General features: G+C 36.1%; 1 protein-coding gene across 1 annotated transcript in view; it reads left to right on the top strand.

Annotated features, from left to right (window-relative positions):
- gabra2.L (gamma-aminobutyric acid (GABA) A receptor, apha 2 L homeolog) overlaps positions 1 to 20,272 on the top strand; it is a 70,637-nt gene extending 50,365 nt beyond the window's left edge. The window contains exons 7-10 of the mRNA XM_018229559.2: positions 2,536 to 2,679; positions 5,670 to 5,822; positions 17,510 to 17,712; positions 19,891 to 20,272. Of these exons, the coding sequence (XP_018085048.1) occupies positions 2,536 to 2,679; positions 5,670 to 5,822; positions 17,510 to 17,712; positions 19,891 to 20,184 (794 nt within the window). The 3' untranslated portion in view covers positions 20,185 to 20,272. The remainder of the gene's footprint in view (positions 1 to 2,535; positions 2,680 to 5,669; positions 5,823 to 17,509; positions 17,713 to 19,890) is intronic.
- The last annotated feature ends 5,845 nt before the right edge of the window (positions 20,273 to 26,117 follow it).

The raw sequence follows: 26,117 nt of genomic DNA, 5'->3' as shown, positions 1-26,117 counted from the left end.
GATATTATGATTATTATCTGTTGTAGACATGGCTCACCAATGAGACAGGGAGATGACATTATCTATGCAACCAGAAAAGCAAGAATTAATGTTTAATTAAGTCCCTCGACACCGCTGTATGCGACATTATACATGGTTGCCAGACAATCAGCGAATGTTCTATCTTGATGATAGTATCCCTTTAAGAAAACTGTATTTGTATTGATTGCATGGATCGATGCTCTGCACACTCTTAATTGAATTGGCTCTGTAGAGAGCTAACATAAAAAAGCTGTATACACTGGGAGAAAACACATCAATGATGGAACGTGCTGCTGTTATCCTTATTAGATACAATAAGAAAACAATTTTCAGCCATGTACATTCCCTCTCATCAACTCATAAGTAACCCAATTTGGGAATCCTTTGTATATCAAATGTTTTTACCTTTCTTACTATATATATATGTCTGGATTAGATACAAAGCTAAAGAATTGTATATGTATTTGTAGAAATCATGTGCAGTCTTGAACATTGTTCTCTTATGATTGTGAATATTTCATATAATACTTCGTATTTAATTTAACTGAGAATTTAAAACACTGCAACGGTGCATAAACAATATTAGTTATCACATGAAGAGGTGTGTCTGCTGTTCCCATAATTGGGACATTGGTTTAGAGCACACCTTATGACACTTTTTATTAAGCATCTATTTCTATAGTGTGGCCCAGTGTTTGGCCCAGTGCTGTAAATTGTCGCAACTGACCAGTAGTTTTTTTTTTTTTTTTGAGTTTTTATTTAGTATTTTGTCCATGAAAAAAAAAATGTAACCCAAACTCCAACCCTTGTCTTCAAGATAGGGAAAAATATATAAAGAATTATTACCATCTGGCCAAGGAAGCCTGGGAGCCCCTATTACAGTCCAAGGCAAACGATATCTGGACGCATTTCTATTTGGGAGCTTTCTCTAAAATAACATGTAGAGAACATTGGGTTTTTATGCCCGATCAGAGTTAAACAAATCTAAATTACAAATGTCAGCTGAAGTGTAGCTTGAGATTGGTGAAGAAAGAATAATGGCCTGGGGCTGTTTTATATGGTTTGATCTAGGGTTTCTGGTTCCACTGAAATCAAACCTTGAGTTTACAGCATACAATGACATTTTTTACAATTCTGTCAAGAATCCACTTTATGCCAAAGGTTACCTGTTTCAGCACAATGATAACTGGCTTGCACAGAGCTCTGACCTTAACCCAACTGAAAACCTATGGAATACATTGGACATCCATTTGCCAGCAAGGCCTGATCACCCAACATCAACACTCAACATTATTAATACCCTTGTGGCTAAATGGAAGATTCTAAATTCAAAACCTAGTGAAACGCCTTCCCGGAAAAGTAGAAGCTGTTATAGCAGCTAAAGGTGGCCATACACATTATAATTACATCTTTCCAAGAAAGATTGTTTGTAGTAAAGAGCGAATCTGTCCTGTTTCGATTTGCTGGAAAATTTGAAAAACTGCAAAAATTTGCGAAAGTCAATGGGTATCAAACATTTCTTTACATGCGCAACAATTTTTCTCGCTCCAAATGTAATAAAGTCAATGGACGTTTTTTCTTACGCTGACTTTTTCTTCCAAATGCATTAAAGTCAATGGGCATTTTTTCTCTGCAACGTTTTTCTCTTGCTACAGTTTTACAAAAAATTCAACAGATGGAGAAATGCAGAATTTCGCTGCGAATCCATGGCTGTTGCAAAATTCAATAGGGCTGAATCATCAGATAAACAGGTAGAAACAATAGAATTCTACCTGTAGCTGACGATTTAGCACTAACAGTGGCCGATGTTCAGGTGCCTTCAAAGACACCAATCAAAATTTTACATCCAGCCTAATAAGCGAGCCGACCGATATCCAAGCCTTCTGCCATTAGTTGGCTTGTCGTCTGCAATAAACACACCGAATATCGTACAAAATTCTTTTCATATGATATCTGTGCGTGTTTGGCGACCTTAAGAGAGGACCAACTTCATTTTAATACCCTTGTTTTTGGAATGAGATGTTGGACAGTCAAGTATAGCTGCTTTTGGGCACATTGATGTTTGACAACTGCATAGCATGTCACTGTTATAGAAGAATTGAGCTCTATCATATCTGGCAGGGGCAGCAGTTATCTATTCAAATATCTATTCAGTTTCTTTGTGTTACTGAACAGGACAAAACTGCTTAACTGTGAGTGGATTGTTGTGGGAATGCAATTGTATACTTCAGTGGCATAACTATAGAGGAAGGCAGAGTTCCCTTCTTCCTATCTGCACTCCTACCAAGTCTTGCAAGAGTAGCCGGTAAGAGGAGGTGGTGGTCATAAGCCGGTGATACTTGTGGAAGGGCAGGTAAAGGCTGGTTTTGCAAGGGAGCCTGGCACAAAGTTGTTATGGCACTTAATATACCAATTATTATCAAACTTAGTACAGTTTAATGTGTATGTGAATATTGTAATGCAATTGGTCCTATGTTCAGTATTGGTCATCAATGCCCTATTTGTTATCTACAGATGCCTACACAACTTCTGAAGTGACCTATGTATGGACACGGAATGCCACAGATTCTGTAGTGGTTGCACCAGATGGATCTCGTTTAAATCAGTATGTGCTTTTGGGCCATTTAGTTGGAAAAGAGACCATTAAATCCAGCACAGGTCAGTAAATACATTGCAAGATAAATTCAAACTTTGTTAAGTCTTTTTGGGATGAACTGAATCTTAGTAGAAACTTGATTTTACAGCCAGCGACAATATTCTGTACTCAGAGGGAGAATATAGCAAACAAAAATCGACTGTCTTTGTAATGTTGAGATTGGTATCCCTTTTGCATATGCATTTATATATAGTTAGTCCTGTGTACTTTTATTTATCTTATTTCCCCCCCCCCCGAGATGCCTTTTGATACTGGATTCGACTATTGTAGTACATGGATCTGCACACACACTATTTCTGCAGTGGGCGAAGTACCTCTTTCTTTATTACTGTATATAACACCACAAATATCAATATTTGATATTTGTGGTGTTATATAATAAAGAAAGGGGTACTTCCCCCGCTGCAGAAATAGTGTGTGTGCAGATCCATGAATTACAATTCTCATTGCTATGGGACCTTGCCAGGTCTATGAATGACCAGCACCACCATTGCAGTATAAAGAAAATACAGGAGTTGCGGTGGATTTGAACAGAATTTTAATACTGGATTCCCAGACCTCGCTTTCCTAGCCTAAAATAGGCCCTGCTTGTATGCAGGGGTGGTCCTGCCCAATTTGCCGCCCGAGGTGGCCTTTTTTTTTTGCCGCCTCCCCCACGGCACTCACCTTCAGCATCGGGAGGGGGTCGAGTGGGGGTCCACGTCGCTAGTGCAGAGAGCTCAATTGCGCTCTCTGCACTAGAAGAGCCCAATTTCCGGGTTGAAAACCGGAAATTCGGCTCTTAGTTACCAGGAGAGGCATTTTTGCTGCCCCTGACAACCAGGGGGGCGCTGCCGCCTGAGGCGAGTGCCTCAACTCGCTTCATTGGCGTAGCTCCCCTGCTTGTATGTATGTATGTACATTATGTTGTTGAATGTCCTGACAGCATGCTGGGAAATATAATTCAGAAGCAGCTAGAAAGCTACAGGCCTTCAACAACAGTCTTGCTGATCTTATATGATCTTATAGTATATGTGGAGAATAGGAAACTTCTTTTTTTCCATATTCATGACCTCATCTAATGTTACATAATTATAAATACACTCTGCTTTAGGTTTTTTTTTAGAAGTGTGTTCTTTCGGTGGAAATAAGTTCTTCCTATGCTTATTGGATTGATCTTGTGGGAAAGTTGGCTGAATTGAGAGAAAGAGCAAAATTCTTATGTAGGGAAAACAACCAGCTCTGAACAATCAAAGAGGTGGAATCAAGTCATAGTATCACTGTTCTGGGTTGTTAAAGACAGCAAACAGCAAAATCTTTTGTTTTTGTTGAAAACATAGTCAGAATGCATTTCTTACATTCATGTCCTGTTTGTGAGCCATTGCTTATGAAAGATCTATCATATCCATTTAATTAATACAGAGGGATATGGCCATGGAGAGGCTGCAACAGCCAGAGAAATGTGTATATTGTAAACATAAGAATTTTTATTTTCTTAAAGGGGTGATTCATCTTTCAGTTAACTGTTACTATGTTATATCTTCTGCGGTTTTTTATTATGTGCCTTCTTCGACATACTGTACTCTCTCCAGCTTTCAAAAGGGGGTCACTGACCCCATCTAAAAAACAAATGCTCTGTAAGGCTACACATTTATTAGTGTTATAGCTACATTTTTATTACTCATCTTTCTATTCAGGCCTCTCCTATTCATATTTCCATTTCTTATTCAAATCAGTGCATGCTTGCTAAGGTCATTTGAACCCTAGCAACCAGATTGCTGAAACTGCAAACTGAAGAGCTGTTGAATAAAAAGCTAAATTACTCAAAATCCACTAATAATAAAAAATTAAAACCAATCGTAAATTGTCTCAGAATATCACTCTCTACATCATACTAAAAGTTAACCCAAAGGTGAAAAACCCCTTTAAAATGTTCTTAGTTTTATGTATCCTTTATTTATTTAAATACATCTATACAGGTAAGAGATCTTTTATCCAGAAACATGTTATGCAAAAATGCCATTTCCCACAGGGGCATACATTTTAAAAAGTTTCATTGCAAAAAACACAATCTTGTATTTTTGCAGCAATGTTTCAAACGTAATTAAAATTTTTTGCTGCAATATGCCTCAGGTAACATGGTTGTCAACTAACAAAAACCCACCAACTCTGGGCATATATATATATATTGACCAGCATCCAGGCGGTTGTTTGTTTTGGATTGAGAGTGCACCTTCACAAGATAATTTTCATACGCGTGACTATTTGGTCCAAATCCATTAAAGTCAATGGGCGTCCAAATAAATTTAACAATTTTTATGTGCGCCAATTTTGACGTGTGCCAGTTTTTTTTGGATGTTGTGGTTTTTTGGTCCAAATCCATTAAAGTCAATGGGCGTCCAAATAAATTTAACAATTTTTATGTGCGCCAATTTTGACGTGTGCCAGTTTTTTTTGGATGTTGTGGTTTTTTGCCGGGCGAATTGTGGCAGCAGTTTCGCAAATTAATTAGCTTTTGCCGAAACATGGAGATTCACAGCGAATTTGTGTCTTCGGAATATATTCGCCCAACACTAATTACTAGTGTTACTAAGTATAATTATTGATTTTGCAGTAATCAGTTATTGTTAATCTAATCTTGAACATCACTACTCCTCTCTTTTGTTTTTTACTTCAACAGCAAAGGGCCATTGTCACATTATCATTAAGAAACAGATTTTCCAATGGAAGCAGAATAAATTCCTAAATAAATAAGAAACAGTAAGCCATCTCATATCTACAATAGATTCCCGTTAAATATTCATCTGATGTTGGCTGTGCACATTCTCTATCTGTATTTGCTCAAAATTTCATTTTCTTGCAGATGGACCAAAAATTCAATATACAATCATTATAGTGATATCTTTGACAGAGAGCAGATATGATCTACTCAGGGATTTAGATAGCGGCAAAGTGCATTGTTCCATGTATGAAATTCCAATGAGGATTTTATTTTTGCATTTCTGTCTGGCAGGTGAATACACAGTGATGACAACGCATTTTCATTTGAAAAGAAAGATTGGCTACTTTGTGATCCAGACGTACCTGCCCTGCATCATGACCGTTATTTTGTCCCAGGTGTCTTTTTGGTTGAACAGAGAGTCTGTACCTGCAAGGACAGTGTTTGGTGAGTAGAAAGTGCTACGTTTGGTACAGTTGGCTTGACTCCATGTTATTAAAATAATATTGTACATTTCATTAATGAAATATAGTAACATTGGCGCTGTCTTATCAAGAATCCAACTGGCAAATCCTAAAGCATTCCCAGCAGTTTGATGTTTCCCGAATTATTAAAAATATTCCTGACTGTCAGGAACACCGTCAGAAAAGTTTTTAATCAATTAAAACATTTATCAAATCTGATACCTGATGACAGTTTGGCAGAATGTATTCAAAAGGATTCAGACAGTTCTTTAAGAACCATATGTTGAAAAGAAATAGTTAAATCGTCAAAGGCCCAAAATCAGGAAAGGATAAATCAGCCCCTTTGTCGCTTTTATTTATTCAAACTAAAAAAAAGATATGTTCGTTTTGTTTATTCTAGCAATTGTAACTGCCAATTTCGTGCCGCTTGCCAAATAGCAGTAATTGTTTAATTCACTGGGGATCGTGACAAGGTCACGCAAAACCCACAATCGCTGCGTAACTTGCCAGTGGTACTTTTTATATTTTATTTTTAATAAAATTGTTTAGTGTTTAATACTAGTCAAACGAAAACTTCAGTTTCTAAACAGCAATTAGCCTTTTAGACGCAAATGGAAGCAATTATTTTGAAGGCAACATGAATGAAATCAATTATCAACTTTCCTATTTTACTAAAAAAGGATCATTGGCAATAATTTATGAATTATAAACAGTACATAGTGCACTGAAAATTTAGAGTGCTGAACATTGTTAATGAATCCCCATTATTCTCAATAGTTTAGAACAGGGTGACCATTTACCAATTTTGTAGAAAATAAACAGGTACGATCACATTTGGACACAATTAAATAAGTTAAAGCCCCAAAAAACGAATGTAAACTACGGCAAAATGTCGAATAACTGACAATCATGAATCTAGACAAATACAATTTAATTTAATAACATTTAAGACAACATCCATTCACTGTCAGTGACTCTCCATAGAAGTGGTTAGAATTCAAACCAAAAATTAAGTCGAAAAAAGAACTCTCTCTAAGTTTCTGTGAATAATTTATTTATGTTTTACCCATTTGGGGGGATGGGGACAAATGGAAATTATTAGTTATAATTGATCTTTGTGTCTTGAGTTACTTAGCTCTGAGCTGCACGCTTTTTACAAAAATGCTGATTTGGCTTTTGAGTAAAAACATATCCTTAGTCATATAATGCTAGAAGAATAGACTTTCTGTTTTGTCTTGGTCAGACCCATGCCTAAGCTTATTGTTTTGTAATGTTTTTCAAGGGACCTGAGTTTAGTAGGAGAAGTAGCTTCACAAGCCAAAAATTGGTTTATATAATGACTATGTTGCCGAAGAACATTTTCATGTATTCTTTGGGATCATGGTGACCCATCCTAAACAGTATGGCAACCCATTTTTAGGTCCTGAAACAAATGCTAAAAAATCCTGCCTATGGCTTGTGCGAATTTGCGCCGTTTCGCTTCGCCGGAAAATTTGCAAATTTTGTGCGAAATGGCGAGAAAATCGCAAAACAGCGCCAAAAATGTCTCGTTTTTGACGCCGGCGCCCGTTTTTGACGCCGGCGCCCGTTTTTGACGCCGGCGCCCGTTTTTTGAGCGAATTTTTTCTTGCGAATTTTCGCGGGCGTTTCTCAAATTTATTCGCTGGCGGCGAATCCCACGAATTCGCGCCTGGCGAATAAATTCGCCCATCACTAGTGAGAAGGCCTGAAATTTGTTGTATGTGAAAATAAACCATGATATATAGTCCAGATCTTAAACAAAAAGACTACTGCTTTAGCATATTAATTATTTTGAATGCAAACACTATTTTGGTTATACCGTTATATTAGACACAGACTTCTTATTTCAAAATGGACCAATGTCCACAAGACTCTGAATGGAAACAATACAGCAGTTCACAATACAAGCTGCTTCTGCAGAAAGACAATTGTGTTTTGCAGTTCCACACAATAGGTTTATAAACCTTGAAAAACGCTGTTTGATGAAGTGTGTACTGTGTATATCTGTGTAATTAATTCATTTTCGCTGAGCAGATTCTCATTCCAGGGATACCATTTTATTAGATACAGTATTAGAAGTATGTTCTTGAATAGAAGTAGAAAGAAATATGCAGGGTGATCCCTTTCTATTATTCGGTAATTTTACATTGTGAACTAATCTTGCTATATTGTAATCTGTATATTTGTTTTCCACACCTTCCCTTATGTTGCTTTGTGCCTAGCCAGGGGTCATGCTCCTATAGTACTGTAATTGAAAAAAACCTACAGTTTACATAAAAGCCACTTGAATTGAGATGATTAGGGATTAAATGCTGTATACTATAAGGGGCATATTTATCAAGGGCCAAATTTCGAATTGAAAAAACGTCAAAATTTGAATTCAAAAAGACCAACTGAAATTAAGTCAAAGTTTGTTTTTGGTCGAAAAGGTCCATTTTCGATTGAATAGGTCTGTAATCGGCCGAATTCTAATTGTACGAATAACGAATTCGATTGAATTAGATTCAAAGTTTTTCCCAAAAATTAAGTCCACCAATTGACTCCAAATGGGCAGGTTTTAGATGGCGAATGGTCGAAGTAATTTTTTTTTCAAAAAGACAGTACATGATAAATTTCGATAGTCTAATTTTTGAATTTTTTTTCAGATTTGATTCGAATTTGGACTATTCCCTAGTCGAAGTACACAAAAAATACCTTGAAATTTAAAATTTTTTCATTTGAAAATTCACCTCGACCTTTGATAAATCTGCCCCAAGGACGAGTCTTCCTGCACTGTTAGCAAAATACTTGGCTTATAATGTTTATACTTTTAAACTGGTGGATCTTTACAGATATTGATCATCTGTTATTGTTGTTTTGTGTATCCATGTGGATTATCTATTTGAAGGGAGTAGGGATAAATCTAATTTACAATCAGATTCAATATTCCTAAAAAGGTTGGGTGTTTGGCTCTCGCCATGTAAGGTTACAGGTAGAGTAGGGTGCCAGGCTGCAGGAAACTCCTTGCTATTATTTAATTCTTATTTATTGATGGAAGGTGCTGCTTTCAAATGAAAATGATTGCAAAAATGCTATTTGCAATTTTTTCACCACAACTATAATCGACTGTGATTTACTGTGATTTACTCAAACTGAATATTGCATAAATATGCCCAAAATCTCAAGAAGATTTTTTTTTTCTGCATACATAAACGTTACTGCAATTTTTTGATAAATGTGTCCATAGTATTTTACTCCAAACCAAGATCCGTTATTGGTTCTTAAGTCAATTACTGTTTATTGGGATTTGCATTAAAAAGTACAGATTTGGCTAACTTGTAAGTGGCTGGCACTTTAGGCGTGGGCTATAAAAGAGATGGAACTGAATGCTTCACTCATGCAGCCTGATAAGGTATTATTTAAACCTGGGATCTATGATTGATCTGGAATGTGTGGAAAGACTCTCGACATCTTACAGGAGAAAGGATCCCAAAGCAGAATACAAAATCATTCTCTAGACACCATTCATTTCTAATCTTTAGGTTTGTTTCTCTTTAATATATGATTTGGGAGTCTGCTGGAGCACTTCTTTCGTTATGTTCCATATTTTTGGAGAAGTTGTTGTTTGTTGAGTAGTATCACTACAATATATCTGCTACTATTTATAATAATAGATGCAATACTATCAATAAATACATTTACAAGTTGTTTTTCAGTACTGAACCTTATACCGTAATTATAAGTAGATGAAAGCGATCTTTCATAGTATTTCCTTGTACCATTTTCTTCACTCCACGTTTGTTATTGTGGACACTTTACAGTTAATGCTGGATACTGTACTTGTGCCTTTTACAAGAATACTGTTGCACATCACTCATTAACCATAAGCTAAAACATTATAGGCTAATTTCCCTCAGCCTATCTGATTGCTCATGATCGCTTTAAAAGATTTCCCTTTCATTTGCAAATTATGCTTAACACATCATTTAAGCGCAGTTTACCCATTGACCCAATTCTTTTCAACAACTCAGGATGGGATTTCTCTGTATCTCTGACCCAATTTCCCCTTGATTTGCAGAGAACCAAAGCTGTGTGCATTAGAAGGCAAATAATATGGTGCTTGAGATATTGTATCTGATGCTTCTTTACTTAGACTGGGAAAGTGCACTAGGTAGTCTACAATAGTGGTAGTGTATCCTTAGTATCAACTGTATATAATTGATTTAGATAATAAAAAATTGACATAATAAAATATAAAAAAGGGCTTACTGCAGTACTGGAGCAGCGTGAGATCCTTATATTACACCAGTTGGTATTAAATAGTATGTACATACTGATAATGATCACTACAAGAAAATCTAATACTAAGCAACTTTCTACTATACATTAAAATCGTTGCAAATATCTAATTAAAGTTATTTGTAAGTGAAATTGCAATTGAAAGCAGTTTATGTCTATCCTTTGCTATTCCCTTGTCCCTTGCCTGACTCAGCTGTACTCCGGTTTCCACAATGCCCTTCTTCTGGGGTCTGTTAATCACACAACGTGCAAGGCAAGGTATTGTTGGAATTACAGTCTTAGCTAGGGGAGAGCTGACTACTGACTAGTCTTGCAATGGTTTTAGCTATGGAAAGGAGAAGAGGGAGTTGTAAGAGACAGATAATGCTCTCAGCAGAAATTATGTTCACAGACAAATGGAAAAATTTTAATTTATGTATGTTTGTTGTTTACAATTACAATAGCTCTTTTCTGCTAAACAGTGGTCGCCACAACCGGTCTGCTGTTGCTCCCCTTCTTCTTTTCTTCTGATTCACTGCCCATGCTCTGTGCTGCTGTCACTTACTGAGCTTAGGGACCCACTCACAATATACTGAATATATATATATATATATATATATATATATATATATATATATATATATATATATATATATATATATATATATAAAACCGCACCAAACAGGTCTTTATATGAAATAAACAAAAAGGTTTTATTTGATCAAATAAAACCTTTTTGTTTATTTCATATAAAGACCTGTTTGGTGCGGTTTTATTTTTGATTATTAATATTGTTGTCTTTAACCAGCACACAGGCATTGTTTTTTGTTTGTCCGTGTGCATCATGTCTAAGATTATTGATATATATACAGGTATATAAAATATCACAATATAAGGCCAATTAGTAGATAATTCAGAATTTTGGTACATGGCAACTCAGAAGCCAGCACAATTAGCATCAGAATGCAGTAATCAGCCCTGTAGCATCAGCTTATATTACAGGCAAACCTCATTTTCTGCTTGATGATTTGTGAAGACCCCTAAGCTTAGCTTCTCAACAGCTGCTCAGAGCCCACTGAACATGTGCATGTTGCAAACAGTCCTAACAAAATCCAAGATGGGAAACTCATGTGACAATTCTGAAGGCCTGAATCAACGCTGAACCTTTAGACTGGTTCAATATGTTCGGTATATACAATATGTTATTTCTAGCTATATTCATTTTTAGGGTTTAGTTCTCCTTTAAATAGTTTTTTTTAAAATAAAATGTTAAGAAATAACAATATGTAAATTGCTTCTTCCCTTAACGTATACTCATTCCTCACATGTATTGTCATTTTTGTTTTTACTCCAGGAGATGTATGGATAAAATGGGTTATCCTTATTGCATCTTTATTAAGGATGAGCAAATTTTGCCTGATACAGATTTGGAGTGATATTCACGTTTCATAAGCAGTGACAATTTTTGCATACCTGCGCTAGAATTTTGGCATGTGCTTTGTTTCATTGCCAAAAATACATGGATCAATGGGCTTTTTTTCTCACATGAAAAAAAAATGCCCTTCGACCAATGCATTTGGTGTGTGAAAAACTCAAGAAAGTCTTAAAGAATATGCAGATTTTTCAGAAAACACAATTTTCCTGTTCCTATCTAGAAAATCTGGTCTAGTCATATCAAAAAGGGACCAGGACATTTCTAATAAAGACAACAAGCAATTCAAATGCAATAATATTGAATTATTCTGATCCAGGTATAGAGTATTATCCAGAAAGCTTAGGACCTGAGGATTTCCAGATAAGGGATATTTCCATGATTTGCATTTCATTTAAACATTAAAAACACCCAATAGGACTGTTTTGACACCAATATAAATTCATGCAACTTAACAACCATCACGTACAAAGTACTGTTTATTACACACAAAAAAAAATTATAAATATTTACTAAAAATGGACTCTATGAGAGATGGGCTTGGCATAATTCATAGATTTCTAGAGAAGGTGTTTCTGGATAAGGGATTCTATACATGTACATGTAAAAAAATTGCTTATTATAGTGCAAAAAATAGTACAATCCCATTAGAAAACTGAGTATCAGAGTAAAAGTTATGAATATCTCTTTCTATTTAGAATATTTAAAATAAAAGTTGAACATATCCGATGGAAGAAATTTGTATGAATCACTGTTGTAACAACAGGCAAAATGAATTGGTGGCATTGAAATGTGTGTTGTTAATCTGCCTCCTCTTTATTTGCAGATATGTCCCACATTGCCGCAGAGCTAACTTTTTTCCATATCCAGTTATTATGATGCGACTTGTGTAAGAAACATACAGTACATGTGCCTCATCACTTAGCAACAGAACATCTTTAAATAGTACTTTGGAAAGCAGATATTGTGAAAGAGCAACCCATTAGATACTAAATGGAAACGTATAGAAGAAGAAGGTTTAAAAGCATCATTATGTAGGGCTCCCAAAGCAAGGCACAAGGAACCATAGACTTCATGAGTGAAGGCAAGATCGTTGGCCAGAAGGGCATATAAATACAAGTATTGTAATAACCACTCTAAAAAGCTTTTCAGCATATGAAAAGTATTTGAATGCCACTATGGACTATTAGTGAATAATTTTGTTCAGGACCTGCATAGCGTGCTACCCACTCTTCCATATATTTTACACTTTATTGAATTTCAAAATGACTCTATGAACCCTGGGTGTATAGCACTGACGTTATTATCTTAGTTCTGTAAATTTGAAAGGAGAAGGAATAGTTTTAGCTTGGTGCTACAGTATTATCTGAGAGGAGCAAGCATATTATTTGCATGAGGCTTTAAGTGGTAGTTACCAAGAAGACTGCTATGGAAATTCTGTGAAATAGGCAAATCATGCTTATAAAGCATATTACATTGCGTAGAATACTGGCACAAACGGTTTTTATGTTTGATATCGAATGAAAATGCTATTCATTTTTTATTTCAATACATTAACAAAAGTACATTTTGTAAAAGAACCAGGGGCCTAAAATGCAATAGCCATAAAAAAAGAAAAATAATTATGCAATTTTTGCAATAAAATAATATATATTTCTTATTTAAAAGCAATAGGCAAAAAGCATGCTCAGCACAAGCAAAATATATTGGACTTGGGGGTATACAGCCACCGAATGAATGCATGTAATGAAAGTTATTTAACTACTTGCTGAAAATATTCATTTTGTCTGCCAACATTTATACCCCCCACAAAGATCAATGTATAGTAAAGTGTTTTTATTTTTTGGGGACTAAGTTTGCCATTATTGTTATATTAACACACTGTCACACTTCTTAAGTTAGACAAGTAAACGTTTAGTAAATCAATCGTTCACTCTAAAAATATAAGAAGTGAATAAATAAATAAAAAATTAATAACACTCACTTTATCGACCTAGTGAATATCTTACAAAACGTTTGCTTAGAAAACTGAATTAAATGCATATAAACCAAAGAACAAGCTAAAGATCATAACCATATTGATCATAACAAGGGATGAGTACAAGTTTTCACACGATTCATAAGATTCACATTTTCATGAGTTGCAAATTTTTTTGTAAATCTGCAGAATTTTGTTTCACCTGAAAATTGATTATTTTTCCATGGGAAGAAAGTGAGTAACACAGTGCAAGGGAAATCTGCACCATTGACTCCAATGCATTTGGCACAGGAAAAAATGGAGGAGTTGGTGAAAAACACCCATTGACTCAATTCCATTTGGTGTGAGAAGAAATGCCCATTAACTCCAATGCATTTAGCACAAGTAAAAAATTGTAGGGGGACAGCCAGAGGACACCTATTGAATTCAATGCATTTGGCAGAAATTTCAGTGAAATCATAACCATATTGCATTGAATAATATTTTTTCAGAAAAAAAATCCTTCTCCCCAAACAAAGAAAGGACCTGAATGACTCAGTGTTTGATTTAGCAAAAATAAAAAAACTATTACCATGAAAAACACCATAGGAATATCTTTCCTGTAGAATGGAGCTAATTCTAAAAATACAATTGTTCTTTTTTTTCAGCCATCGGCAGAGTGAGGATAAGGTTAATGAAAACAATTATAGATCTCTGATTAAATCCTGATTCAGTGTACATAGTTGGTCGGTGTATGTCTCCACCGTCTAAGGTGCTCATACAAGTTCATTAACGGCTGTGATCCATTCATTAATGTGATAAGGCAAGACGCTATACACAGGAGAGAATTTACAAGATATAGTATCTCATAACTGCTTATGAGCTAAGCAAAGCTGCAAAGTCCCAACAGTTCTCAAATGAAAAAAAAAAAAGTCCATAGCTATTGAAAATAAAAGGGCATACATTTTAAGACCATAATAAATTATGGTTATAAAATAATGAGACACAGATGCCTTTGAAAGGAGAAACCTATTGTACGTCTATGTTCCTAGAAATACATAAATTAAAACATATGCCAGTTAAAGCATGCTGGGAAAGGAGATAGCAATGCTGCTTCACAGTGTTGTGCTTTTGGGTTTGATTCCAACACCAACATAATTGTACAGCTCGAAAAGATATAATGAAAAATGACAAATTAGTCCCTTTTTCATGTTTTTTCATGCATGTTTTGAGTATAACCTGGTGGGGCTGAGGGAATAGGCATAAATACATTGTTGATTAGTGAAACAGGAATGGCCACAGCTGGACAGACATTTTAAAATAAAGGTGGGCTGTAGAGGTTATACAAATATTAGTCACCTTTTATTAGTATGTCTTGTTTTTATATGATCATATACAGGCACTTATCACCTTTGCAATTCCATAGTTGCAGAGATCCATAAACATGAATATATGGAATTTGTAGCTCTATAACAAATGCAATAACACACTGGGACGTTTTACAGCTAATAATAAAACACTGTACTCTTTAGCATGCGCGTGTTGGTGGCCTATATGGGTGATTTCATGCACCAAAGAGCATCACTGATGGAGACATTTTAAAGAGTTCCTATGCTTTTATCATGATTATCCTTTGTTGTTTTCCAAAGAACCACTTGGGAGAGAATAGCCTATCTTATTATTTATAGATTTCTTAGCTACACACATACAGAAAGATTTTATCCTAGAGATTGTTTGCTGTCCACCCACACACCCATCCTTTTTTTTTCTGCTTCAGTGGAATGGAAATTCTCTTGAAAATATTCATATGAACTGCAATCTTGAACCATCTTTTCCAGGACATAAGTTAAGCATGGTTTTATGTGTTTAAACAGTTTTAATTGAAGATGTCAAATGTGCAATGGAAAAATATGTTTGAGCGATAACCTTGAGGCTTCTAAGAAACGATGTAAAACTGTAGAAGCAAAAAGGTGTTCATTTTAGAAAGCACAAAGGTACTCACAGAGCAAGTTTAAGAAATTTAGTAAATACATTAACAATAGATTGAACATTCAGGATTTGAAAGCAGCCACATACATAAAATAGTAGGAGCACACTAGCAATTTATTTTCTCCTGTAACAGATTTGCCAGTTTCACTTTGCTGTGCTATAATTATGCCATGCCTTGTCTTTCGATGGAAAAAAAAATGTGTATTTTTTTGTACCAAAAAAGTGAGAAAAAAATGCCCATTGACCCAAAACATTTGGTGCAAAATATGGGGGAAAAAACTGACTTTGACTTCAATGCCTTCAGCAAAATTTCAGTGTCATTTTGCAAATGTTTCAATGGTTTGGGGAATTTTTTGGTGAAGCAAAATGGGGCAGTTTCACTCATAGCTTGTTCCAACAACTGCCATACAAGGCACATCTTTACTGGACTTCCAGGGACACACATTTTTACCATAGATCTACACAGGATCCCTATGGAGGCATAATACTTACCTAGAGGACTAACCCACTCATTTATAGTAAAGCCAAAAGCTGCTCACTAATTTACACTTCTAATGCATCTACAACCCCACCCACTTAATCCACTTCTCACAATCATTGCACTGCAATTATTTTATCTATTTTTGTATGCACATATGTTCTGACTATAATTAATCACAGATGGGCAACTTCAGAGTCGACTGGAGTGTTGATAAATAGCAGCTGTGTAGGACTACAGCGTGGGTTACACTGAGGGTAGGGGACATCTTAGTTTTATATTTATAATGCAAAGAGAGCATTTATCAACACTAGGCAAATTTGCACCATGGAAGTAACCCATAGTGACCAATCATCTTACACTGTTCTACCTGCAGCTTGGTGTAAAAACAAATTACTGATTGGTTGCTATGGGTAACTGCCAGGATGGAGATTTTCCTGCAGTTGATAAATGAGGCCTTGCCTTTTTTCCAAGTGGTACTAAAATTCTTTCTGTAAATAGCAAAATAGCAAGCAAATCTGCAAACATATAGGGGCAGATTTACTTATGGTTAATTAACCCTCGATATTCGACTGTTGAAGTTAAATCCTTCGACTTCGAATTACCGCAAATGGTTTGATCGAACGATCGAATTAAAAATTGTTTGATCGAAAGATTAAATCCTTCGATTCCAAGAATTTTAATCCATCGATCGAACGATTTTTCTTCGACCAAAAAAAGATTGCAAAGCCTATGGGGACCTTCCCCATAGGCTAACATTGACTTTGGTAGCTTTTAGGTGGCGAACTAGGGGGTCGAAGTTATATTTTAAAGAGACAGTACTTCGACTATCGAATGGTCGAATAGTCAAACGATTTTTAGTTCGAATCGTTTGAGTCGAAGTCGTAGTCGAAGGTCGAAGTAGCCCATTCGATGATAGAAGTAGCCAAAAAAAAACATTTGAAATTTGAAGTTTTTTTTATTCTATTACTTCACTCAAGCTAAGTAAATGGGCCCCATATTGTTTTAAAATCTATAATATAATTGGCAACATATTTTCATTGAACTGTGGTTGTGAGCTGGGAGAATTACACTTGATATGAATCAATAATGAATGTAATTGTGCCATGCGTGATGCACAGCTTGTCTGTAACAGATGGACATTTTGATAAGTTGCCGTTATCTTTGGTTAACTTGTTATAATTGCTTTTGTGTTCTCACCTTTTAAGATGGCAATTGTAGAACAAGAGCTTTTCACTCAACATTCAAGGTTTGACCAGTGTGCAGACAAGCTTTGGAATGTTGCTCAATGTGAACAACTGCAAAATGTGTGTATAATGTGCAATAAGAACTTAATTTCAGACATGCTGCGATATTCTGCATATTTACCATTTGAAAATATATCTGAAATAAAAAATGGAATGGAATGCAGCGTCATGAGACAAGTAATTTTGCGTGATAACTATGCCATTCTCATCATCTGTTCTTCTATACGTTACATCACTTTACCAGTTTAAATTGACGTCTTTTAAATTTTATATATTTTCTTTCTTGTAGGTGTTACCACTGTATTGACAATGACAACACTCAGTATCAGTGCCAGAAACTCTCTTCCAAAAGTGGCCTATGCGACAGCCATGGACTGGTTCATTGCAGTCTGCTATGCTTTTGTATTTTCTGCTTTAATAGAGTTTGCAACTGTCAACTACTTTACCAAGAGAGGATGGGCTTGGGATGGAAAAAGTGTTGTCAATGACAAGGTGAGAAAACAATCCCCACAAACACACTTCCATTTCTCTTTATAATTTTTTTTATATTATCACAATTATTTTGCAGTTAGTTCTGATTAAGAAGGGTTATAATATATTTGGGGAAAAAAATTATAAGCATTTATTTTTGTATATTCTGCTGTCACTTATTCCTTGGCATCTACATTGTTTGGTGACTTTGTAGTTGTAAAATGTTAACTTTGTTTTTGGGCTATAATTGTGTTTTTTTTTTTTTGGTTTTATATATAATATTTCATAACAATATTTGGCTCAGTTCTGTTGTGGGGGAATTTAAATGTGTCATGCTATTAATCCTGTATGGCACACTGATGACATACGGTTGCTAAGAGATGGCATGAACGTATAAATTACTTTAATTGCAATTCATTTCACATCCGGATGATCTTGGCTTTAGCCCCGCAATATGCTTTCTGGATATGCACATCAATGAAACTGATGATGGATGCATTAGTGCTTGGTCACTGTTACCCATAATCCATAGTTTGCAACTGTTACATTTATGTATTTTCATATATATATGTGTTATCACACCTAATAACCTTATAATGTTCCACCGGTTACTAAAACTGCTATGAGTAATTTTGCCTCTTTGCTTTGCTCCACTATTCTCATCTTTTTTCTCGTTCAGCGCTGCTATTTTTAATTATTACTTAAGTGACTGAGGGACAGTGATATTAACTGACATGCCAAAAGTCACAAGATGACCCAGGAATCTAATTAAGGCTTTCTTGAGATGCTCCTTTCTATTAGTCTTAAACTCATTTAACCTCCATAGAGGTGAAGTATAACAACAATTTAGCATTTTTTTTTCATTGTGCTACAGCAGCCAAACTGAAGCCAAGACTTTTAAAATATTTTTTTTATAATGTGGATCACCTCCATTGTGTGATGCTGCAGAATCTGATCATCATCATAGTGTAGTTGTGTTTTAGGCAGGCACATTTTAAGGGCTAAATAAGCAATGGGAAAAAAAAACAAGAGAACTTATTGGTCAGAAATATCATGGTTATGCCATAATAATAGTAGTTTTTAAGACAATTTAAAAGAAGAAAAATACACAGTAAGGTGACCAGGGATATGTATTGTATAAATAGTTTGGAAACCTTTGCTGTACTTTCTGTAATATAATAAGAAGATTACCTGTGCACCTCTTTTCATTAATGAATAGGGGCCTGTGGTTATCCTCTTGATTGGGATCTCCAATCTTTAATACCCATGAGCCACATTCAAATGTAAGAGTTGGGAAGCAACACAAGCATGAATAAAGTTCCTGGGTGGAGCATAAGAAGTGCTGTGATTGGCCATTTATTATTATTATTAACATGTATTTATATAGGGCCAACATTTTTCGCAGTAGCCTTATGTGGACTGGCAGCATATAGGAGTCTCTGTTTGGCAGTACAACTGGTTTTTATGCAACCAAAATTTGCCTTCAAATGAGAAATTAAAAAATAAGCTCCTGCTTTGAGGCCACTGGGAGCAACATCAGTTCCATCCCCTTAAAGCCTTAAAAAGCATATATATTCCTGGCTATACAATTTATGTAAATACTGACAACATGGTGAAAGATCCTAATAGGCAATCGATTGTTGGAGGGGTGTTGTACTTACAAGTCATTTCCCCTTATCAGTACTCAAACTTCCAGCATTCTTTCACAATGAAACTTGTTTTATTTCCCTCTGTGAACAACTGCCCTACACAAGAACCAATGTTCTTGCCTCTCTCTGTACCCCCTATAGACAGCCTTTACTGGCGTTAATAAGCACACATTTTATTTATGTTTCAGCCTCATGAAAACAAACTCAATTTTACATTCCCCCTAAAGAGCTGATTTATAGTTAGTGCCTCTGGGCTGCTGCCAAATGGCTCTCTTTTCTATTGTTCATTTTCACAATTCAAATTCTTCTTATTTTACTTCTTTAACTTTTACCAATCCATTCAATTTGCTGTATTGGAGAGAAACCTAGCTGAAGTAATTACTACTTTACAGAACATATGGCTTATAACCATTCTTGTAGGTAGGCTTAAGGGAAAGATGCAATAAATACAGCATCGTGACACCCGTGTAATTATTTATGTCTTTGGCACAAAAAAAACAATCAGCAATTAATGAATTCTTATTTTAACCCATCTATTCTTTCTTTACAGAAAAAAGAGAAGGCTTCAGTGATAAAGAAAAACAATGCCTATGCAGTGGCTGTTGCAAATTACGCTCCGAACATCACGAAAGATTCCGCTCTGCCAACAATATCTAAAAGTGCAACCGCAGATCCGAACAAAGCGAAACCACAGGAGGCAAAGAAAACATTTAACAGCGTCAGTAAAATTGACAGGATGTCTAGAATAGTCTTTCCACTTTTATTCGGTACATTCAATTTGGTCTACTGGGCGACTTATCTGAATAGGGAATTTGCCATTGAAGGGCTGGTATTATCGAAATAGGAATAGGAATTTGCTAACACTCCATTAGCATCTTCAGTCTCAGATTGTTTTAGTATGTATTACTAATAAACTGATTTGTTCATTGAAATGTACAGTATGCTCCTCTTAAACAGAGGACTTTGTTAACTGGAATGAGCTTTGAGAAGATTGCACTTATGGCTTCTATAAAATTACATAGATTACAAATTATTTATTATGATATATATTATTTTCTTTTTTTACTTTGGAATGAACTGCTGCAAATGGAGGAGCCAAACACATTGTATAGTGATGCTGTGTGTCACCTTTTAGCAGTGGAATGGTTAAAGTTCTGTTGTAGCACATGGTGATTGGTTTATCCCAGTACAGAACTGCCTTCAGCACTCCAGCGGTTTCAGAGCTGAAATTCCCAGCATCCTCTGCCAGGCAAGCAAGGAGGAGGATGCTGGGATTGTGATTTGGTTCTGCAACAGCTGCAATGCCAAAGGTTGCCTATATGTGTTAAAAGAGAACCGATTTATGGAGACATGGATTTTTATTTTGGGGACATATTTTTTTGACGTACTCTTTTTTTATGATAATTCAGCATTCTGTGTACAAAACAGTTTCTAAATTCTAAAGTTTACTGTGCTTCACACCAATATTTATTGATACTTTACTTTTTCAGGAAAAGTGTAGGTGCAAAAAAAAGTGTCTTTTTATGACTGAAATTCTCTAAAATTGTTGATACACCTTTGTAACATCTGTATAATAATATGTGCTGAAACAGCAGTCTTAGAGCTCATGCAGCTGCAACTGCAATCTATTAGCGTATATATTCTTTGGGCCTAGTGAAAATGAATTCACCCACTGAGTTAAAACAAGTTGGATGGGTCCAGTTGCATCATGAGTTTTTATTTAGCAAGGCCACCATTGCACTTGAGGGCCCTTAACAGGTGAAATATCTATCCCTCATGCGCAGTATAATGAGCAATGTTAATTGTTGCTTTTCAGGGATCTAAGAATGGCATGTCCCTGTACAGTTCAACCTAATAACCCCACCCCAATGATTGCTGCCTTTTCCCAATTGTGAATATTTGGTGACCACCAGACCATATTTCCATTCCTACCTCCTATATTATTAATTAAAAAAAAACATTCAGGCTCATTTATAAACACTGGGCAAATTTGCACATGGGCAGTAACACATAGCAACCAATCAGCCATTTACTTTTTTCAGCCAGCTGCAAGTTGAGTAGTAAAAAACAAACATTTGATTGGTCGCCATGAATTACTCCCCAGGGGCAGATTTGCCCAGAGTTTATAATTGAGCACAACTGAACCATGTCAAAATAGCTTAACATGGCTGGTCATATTTTTATTTAGCGTTTTTATTTAGCGTTTTACTTCGATTAGTACATTGAGGCAAAATGTATTCCTCCAATGCGTCTCGCTTACAAGACACAGTGGTTAATAGTAATAAGGGAAAAGAGTAGTGATGGGCGAATTTATTCGCCAGGCGCGAATTCGCGGCGAATTTGCGCGATTCGCCGCCAGCGAATAAATTCGCGAAACTCCTGCGAAAATTTGCGGAAAAAATTCGCCGGCGTCAAAATTTTTTTTTTCGAAAAACGGGCGCCGGCGTCAAAAACGGGCGCCGGAAAAACGGGCGCCGGCGTCAAAAACGGGCGCCGGCGTCAAAAACGAGACGCCGGCGCCGTTTCGCGAATTTTTCGCCGTTTCGCGAAATTCGCGAATTTTTCGGCGAAGCGAAACGGCGCAAATTCGCCCATGACTAGAAAAGAGGGCCCAAAGAATGTGGGTCTGCAATTTTCCAAACTAAATGCTTATTTTGCCATATAGTTTTATATTGCCATGTTTACGTGCTTGTTTTAAGTAAATACACGAGATTCATTGAGGTTAAAAAGCAATTGCTTATGAATGAGAGATTATTGGAACAAGCACAACTATGGTGCTTTGGTCAGTGTGCACTTGCAACCAAACATGGCCTGTGCTTGAAGGTATATATGATGGTTACAAATCTATTTCTCTAAAAAATCATCAGAAGAAGTAAATTTCTGTACTGGGTTCAGTTACTGGCCCTGCAAAGGTTTTTTAGGGAAGAAAATAGAAACTTTGAAAAACACATACAATTCCTGGTAAGGACCCATTTATTTGCGTGCTTATAATACACATTTCATTTGGATTTTGATTTACTTATCTTTTTATAATCCCCTTCAGTGTGTTCGTACAATAGCTTTTGTAGTGATTTTATTTACGGTCACTTAAGAAACATGGCTTTTTTTTTCAACAAAGAGCTTAAAACAGGGCACGTTACCATCAAATAAAACCTATTGCTCATATTTTGGTAGAATGTATTTCAGTATCACAATAGCATTATATTAGTAAAACCATAATGAATATTTTTTTACCTTGTTTTAAAAATGTCTGACAATCACAGCAAAACTGCTGCGTGCACTTTCAAAAACCAGAAGTCAGCGGTGGATTAAAAAGTAACTTTATTTCCGCAACATTTCTCCTCCTAACGCGTTTCGAAACGTGTTAGGAGGATAAATGTTGGGGAAATAAAGTTACTTTTTAATCCACCACTGACTTCTGGTTTGTGAAAATGCAGCAGTTTTGAAGTGATTGTCGGCTAGACCTCCCTAAGCTACGGGTTCGGGGGCGTCGCACCCGAGCCAGTGTCCTGGAGCGGTAAGTAACCTGACTCGAATGCTTATGAGAGTAACAATTTAAGAGACTGGTACGGGGCATTTGCACCTAGACCCACCCAGTTAAAGGGTGAGCAATTTTAAGGAGGATTTTTGTGTGTTTCCGCATTGTATTAAAATTATTGGCTGCAGGGTTAGAGCATATCCAAAAAGTATTGTTTAAAAATGTCTTAATTTATTCTTTAACATAAGCGTATATCCCTGCCCCCCCAACAGTTAAATGTTCAGTGTTGCACAGATAATAGGTTGCAGTACTGAGTTATTCATATGTGTCACATAATGTCCATCTTCATTGATATTATGGGGCAGATTTATCCTAGGTCGAGGTGCATTTTCGAATGAAAAAAAATCGAATTTCAAGCTATTTTTTGTGTACTTCGACTAGGTTATAGTCCAAATTCGATTCGAATTTGAAAAAAATTCAAAACTTCGACCATTCACCATCTAAAACCTGCTGAATTGCTGTTTTAGCAACCTACCGTATATACTCGAGTATAAGCCGACCCGATTATTAGCCGAGGTACCTAATTTTACCTGGAAAAACTGAGGAAATGTATTGTCTCGAGTATAAGCCAAAGGTGAGAAATGCAGCAGCTACTGGTAAGGGTTCCTAAATTGGGTAACCAAAAAAATGTAATGATGGAAACATTTTCCATAGTAATAAGTATTACTGTTAATGGCCATTGTCTGAACCAGTGGTAGTAGTAATCTTGTTGAATACAGTGGTAGGGCAGGATTTGGAGACAAATGAGCTGCTTACTGTAGCAATGTGAGTAAAATGTGTTTTCCAGATTTGAAATAAGCAGGGCAGTTTGTGAAAATAAAACACAATCCTAGCATTACATATTGGCTATAAACAGCAGGTGAAATGGTTTGTATCAGCAGTTGGTAGAGAGAGAGAGAGAGAGAGAGAGAGAGAGAGAGAGAATTGGCACACTTAACTGCACAACGTATGGCAGCACCGGATGTTACGGAAGAAGCTCTGAAGTGTGTCGGCAGCACCGGATGTCACGGAAGATGTAGGAGGGGCTATCGGCGCATGCCCATATACGGCAGAGAGCCTTGAAGTCCCGTAGTATTGCCACAACAAAGCTCTGAAGTGGGTCGGCAACAGCGCATGTCACGCTAGATGTAGGAGAGGCTATCGGCGGATGCTCATATACGGCAGGAACAATTTCATGCACTGAAAATGTCGTCTGGCTACACTAATAAATACAGCCAGGGATGAGGCAGCTGAGCAGGGCACACGAGGACATTTCATGAGCGCAATTGATGCACTTTGGGTCATTGTGCACATTGGCTTTATCTACTGACTCGAGTATATGCCAAGGTATACTTTTTCAGCACATTTTTGGTGCTGAAAAACTTGGCTTATACTCGAGTATATATGGTATTTGGAGTCAATTGGTGGACTTTAAAAAAATCGAAGTTTGAAATTTGAATAGAATTCGATTGAATGCGCTATTCCTTCGATTTGCTCGATTCGAATACGGACCTATTCGATCAAAAACTGACCTATTCGACCAAAAAAAACTTCATTTGTATGATAAATATGATTGATAAATATGCCCGACATGTGTGTCCATGTTGCATAGGGGGTTTGTCCTTTGGCAAGTGATATGAATGTAGAAAACAAGTTACGAGTTAAGGTTTGCATGAGCACTTGCATATTAGTGTTTATTTCCAGTAACTCCCTTTTTACACGAAAAGCACTTTATTCAGCTATAGAAACGTTTTCCTATTAATTATATGATGTAAAGAAAGAACATCTATACCAGGCAAATGATATCACTGATGCACTAGCTGTAAATCTCCAGCAACCACCCACCTGCTTACCCAACACATTGAGTATATTGTATAAACCGATATATTCATTGAGATATATATTGTAAGTTACAGAGGAGTTTCATGACCATATAAAAGCACGAGGCAAAGGCCGAGTATACAGTTCATGGTACTCCGAGGTGACTTCTAATATCCTCATATTTTGCAACATGGGGTACTTTATTTAGTATAATACACAATTTTCAGTGAGTCATGTGACAGAAAATACAGTACATCACTAAGCAATGAGAGCAATCACTAAGTGATGTCAAAACCAATGACATCACTAAGCAACGTTTATAAAGTAATTTACAGGATATTCATGGCTCTTGTGTATTATATATAGATGTATAACAAAGAAATACCACACTCAACAGACTCAGTTGTGCACAGAGGGAGGGTTCTTAAGGGTTAGCACTGCTTACACTCTTGTTCGTCTTTTTCCCTGAGGAAGATCACTATGATGTGATCAAAACGTTGGAATTTCTTTTATTTGTCTGTTAAAATCAGTTACTCTAATTGAGCCTGTTGAGTGCGGTATTTTTTGTTATTTTGTACACATTTTACCTGCAGGGTGATGAGGAAAATCAGCGTAGCCACAAATAAGACGTTACACAGAAACCTGCACAGGTCTATTACACTTGAGTTGAAACTGTTGCAGGTAGTAACGTTGGGTAAGATACATCCATTTATTTTTAAGTTACCTTTTAGTATGTTATGGAATGGCTAATTCTAAGCAACTTTCTGACTCTTTTTCTGACTCTTGCCAGCTTTTAAATATGGGTCACTGACCCCATCTAAAAACAAATGCTCTGTAAGGCTACACATTTATTGTTATTGCTACTTTTTAATACTGATCTTTATATTCAGGCCTCTTATATAATATAATATATATTATATTACAGTTTTTATTCAAACCAGTGCATGGTTGCTAGGGTAATTTGGGCCCTAGCAACTGGATTGCTGAAATTGCTAACTGGAGAGCTGCTGAATAAAAAGCTAATTAACTCAAAAACCGCAAATAATAAAAAATGAAAACTAATTGCAAATTGTCTCAGAACATCTAAAGTAATGTTTGAAAAACAGCATGTCCAGAACTTTTGAATTTGGAATGCAAGCAAAAGGGAAGCTTGGTGTTTAAATGATGCAGCTTTATAAATGGATATTTTACACTACAGATTTATCAAGGGTCGAATTTCAAATTCAAATTTCAAATTAGAATTTTCAAATTTTTCTTTGGCCAAAAAACAAAAATTTAGTCTTACCTGAAATTTTCATTTTCTTTAGTCCAAAGGCAGCACCAAATGAGTTAATACCTGATCCACGCCTAGTAGGACAGAAAAAAAGACACACCAATTAAACAACTATATACAAACCCCCAATCACACTTCCCCTCATGTTCATTTTATAAAGCTCACA

The sequence above is a fragment of the Xenopus laevis genome, chromosome 1L, assembly GCF_017654675.1.
Source record: "Xenopus laevis strain J_2021 chromosome 1L, Xenopus_laevis_v10.1, whole genome shotgun sequence".
NCBI lineage: Eukaryota > Metazoa > Chordata > Amphibia > Anura > Pipidae > Xenopus > Xenopus laevis.
This window is presented reverse-complemented; position numbering and strand designations above follow the sequence as displayed.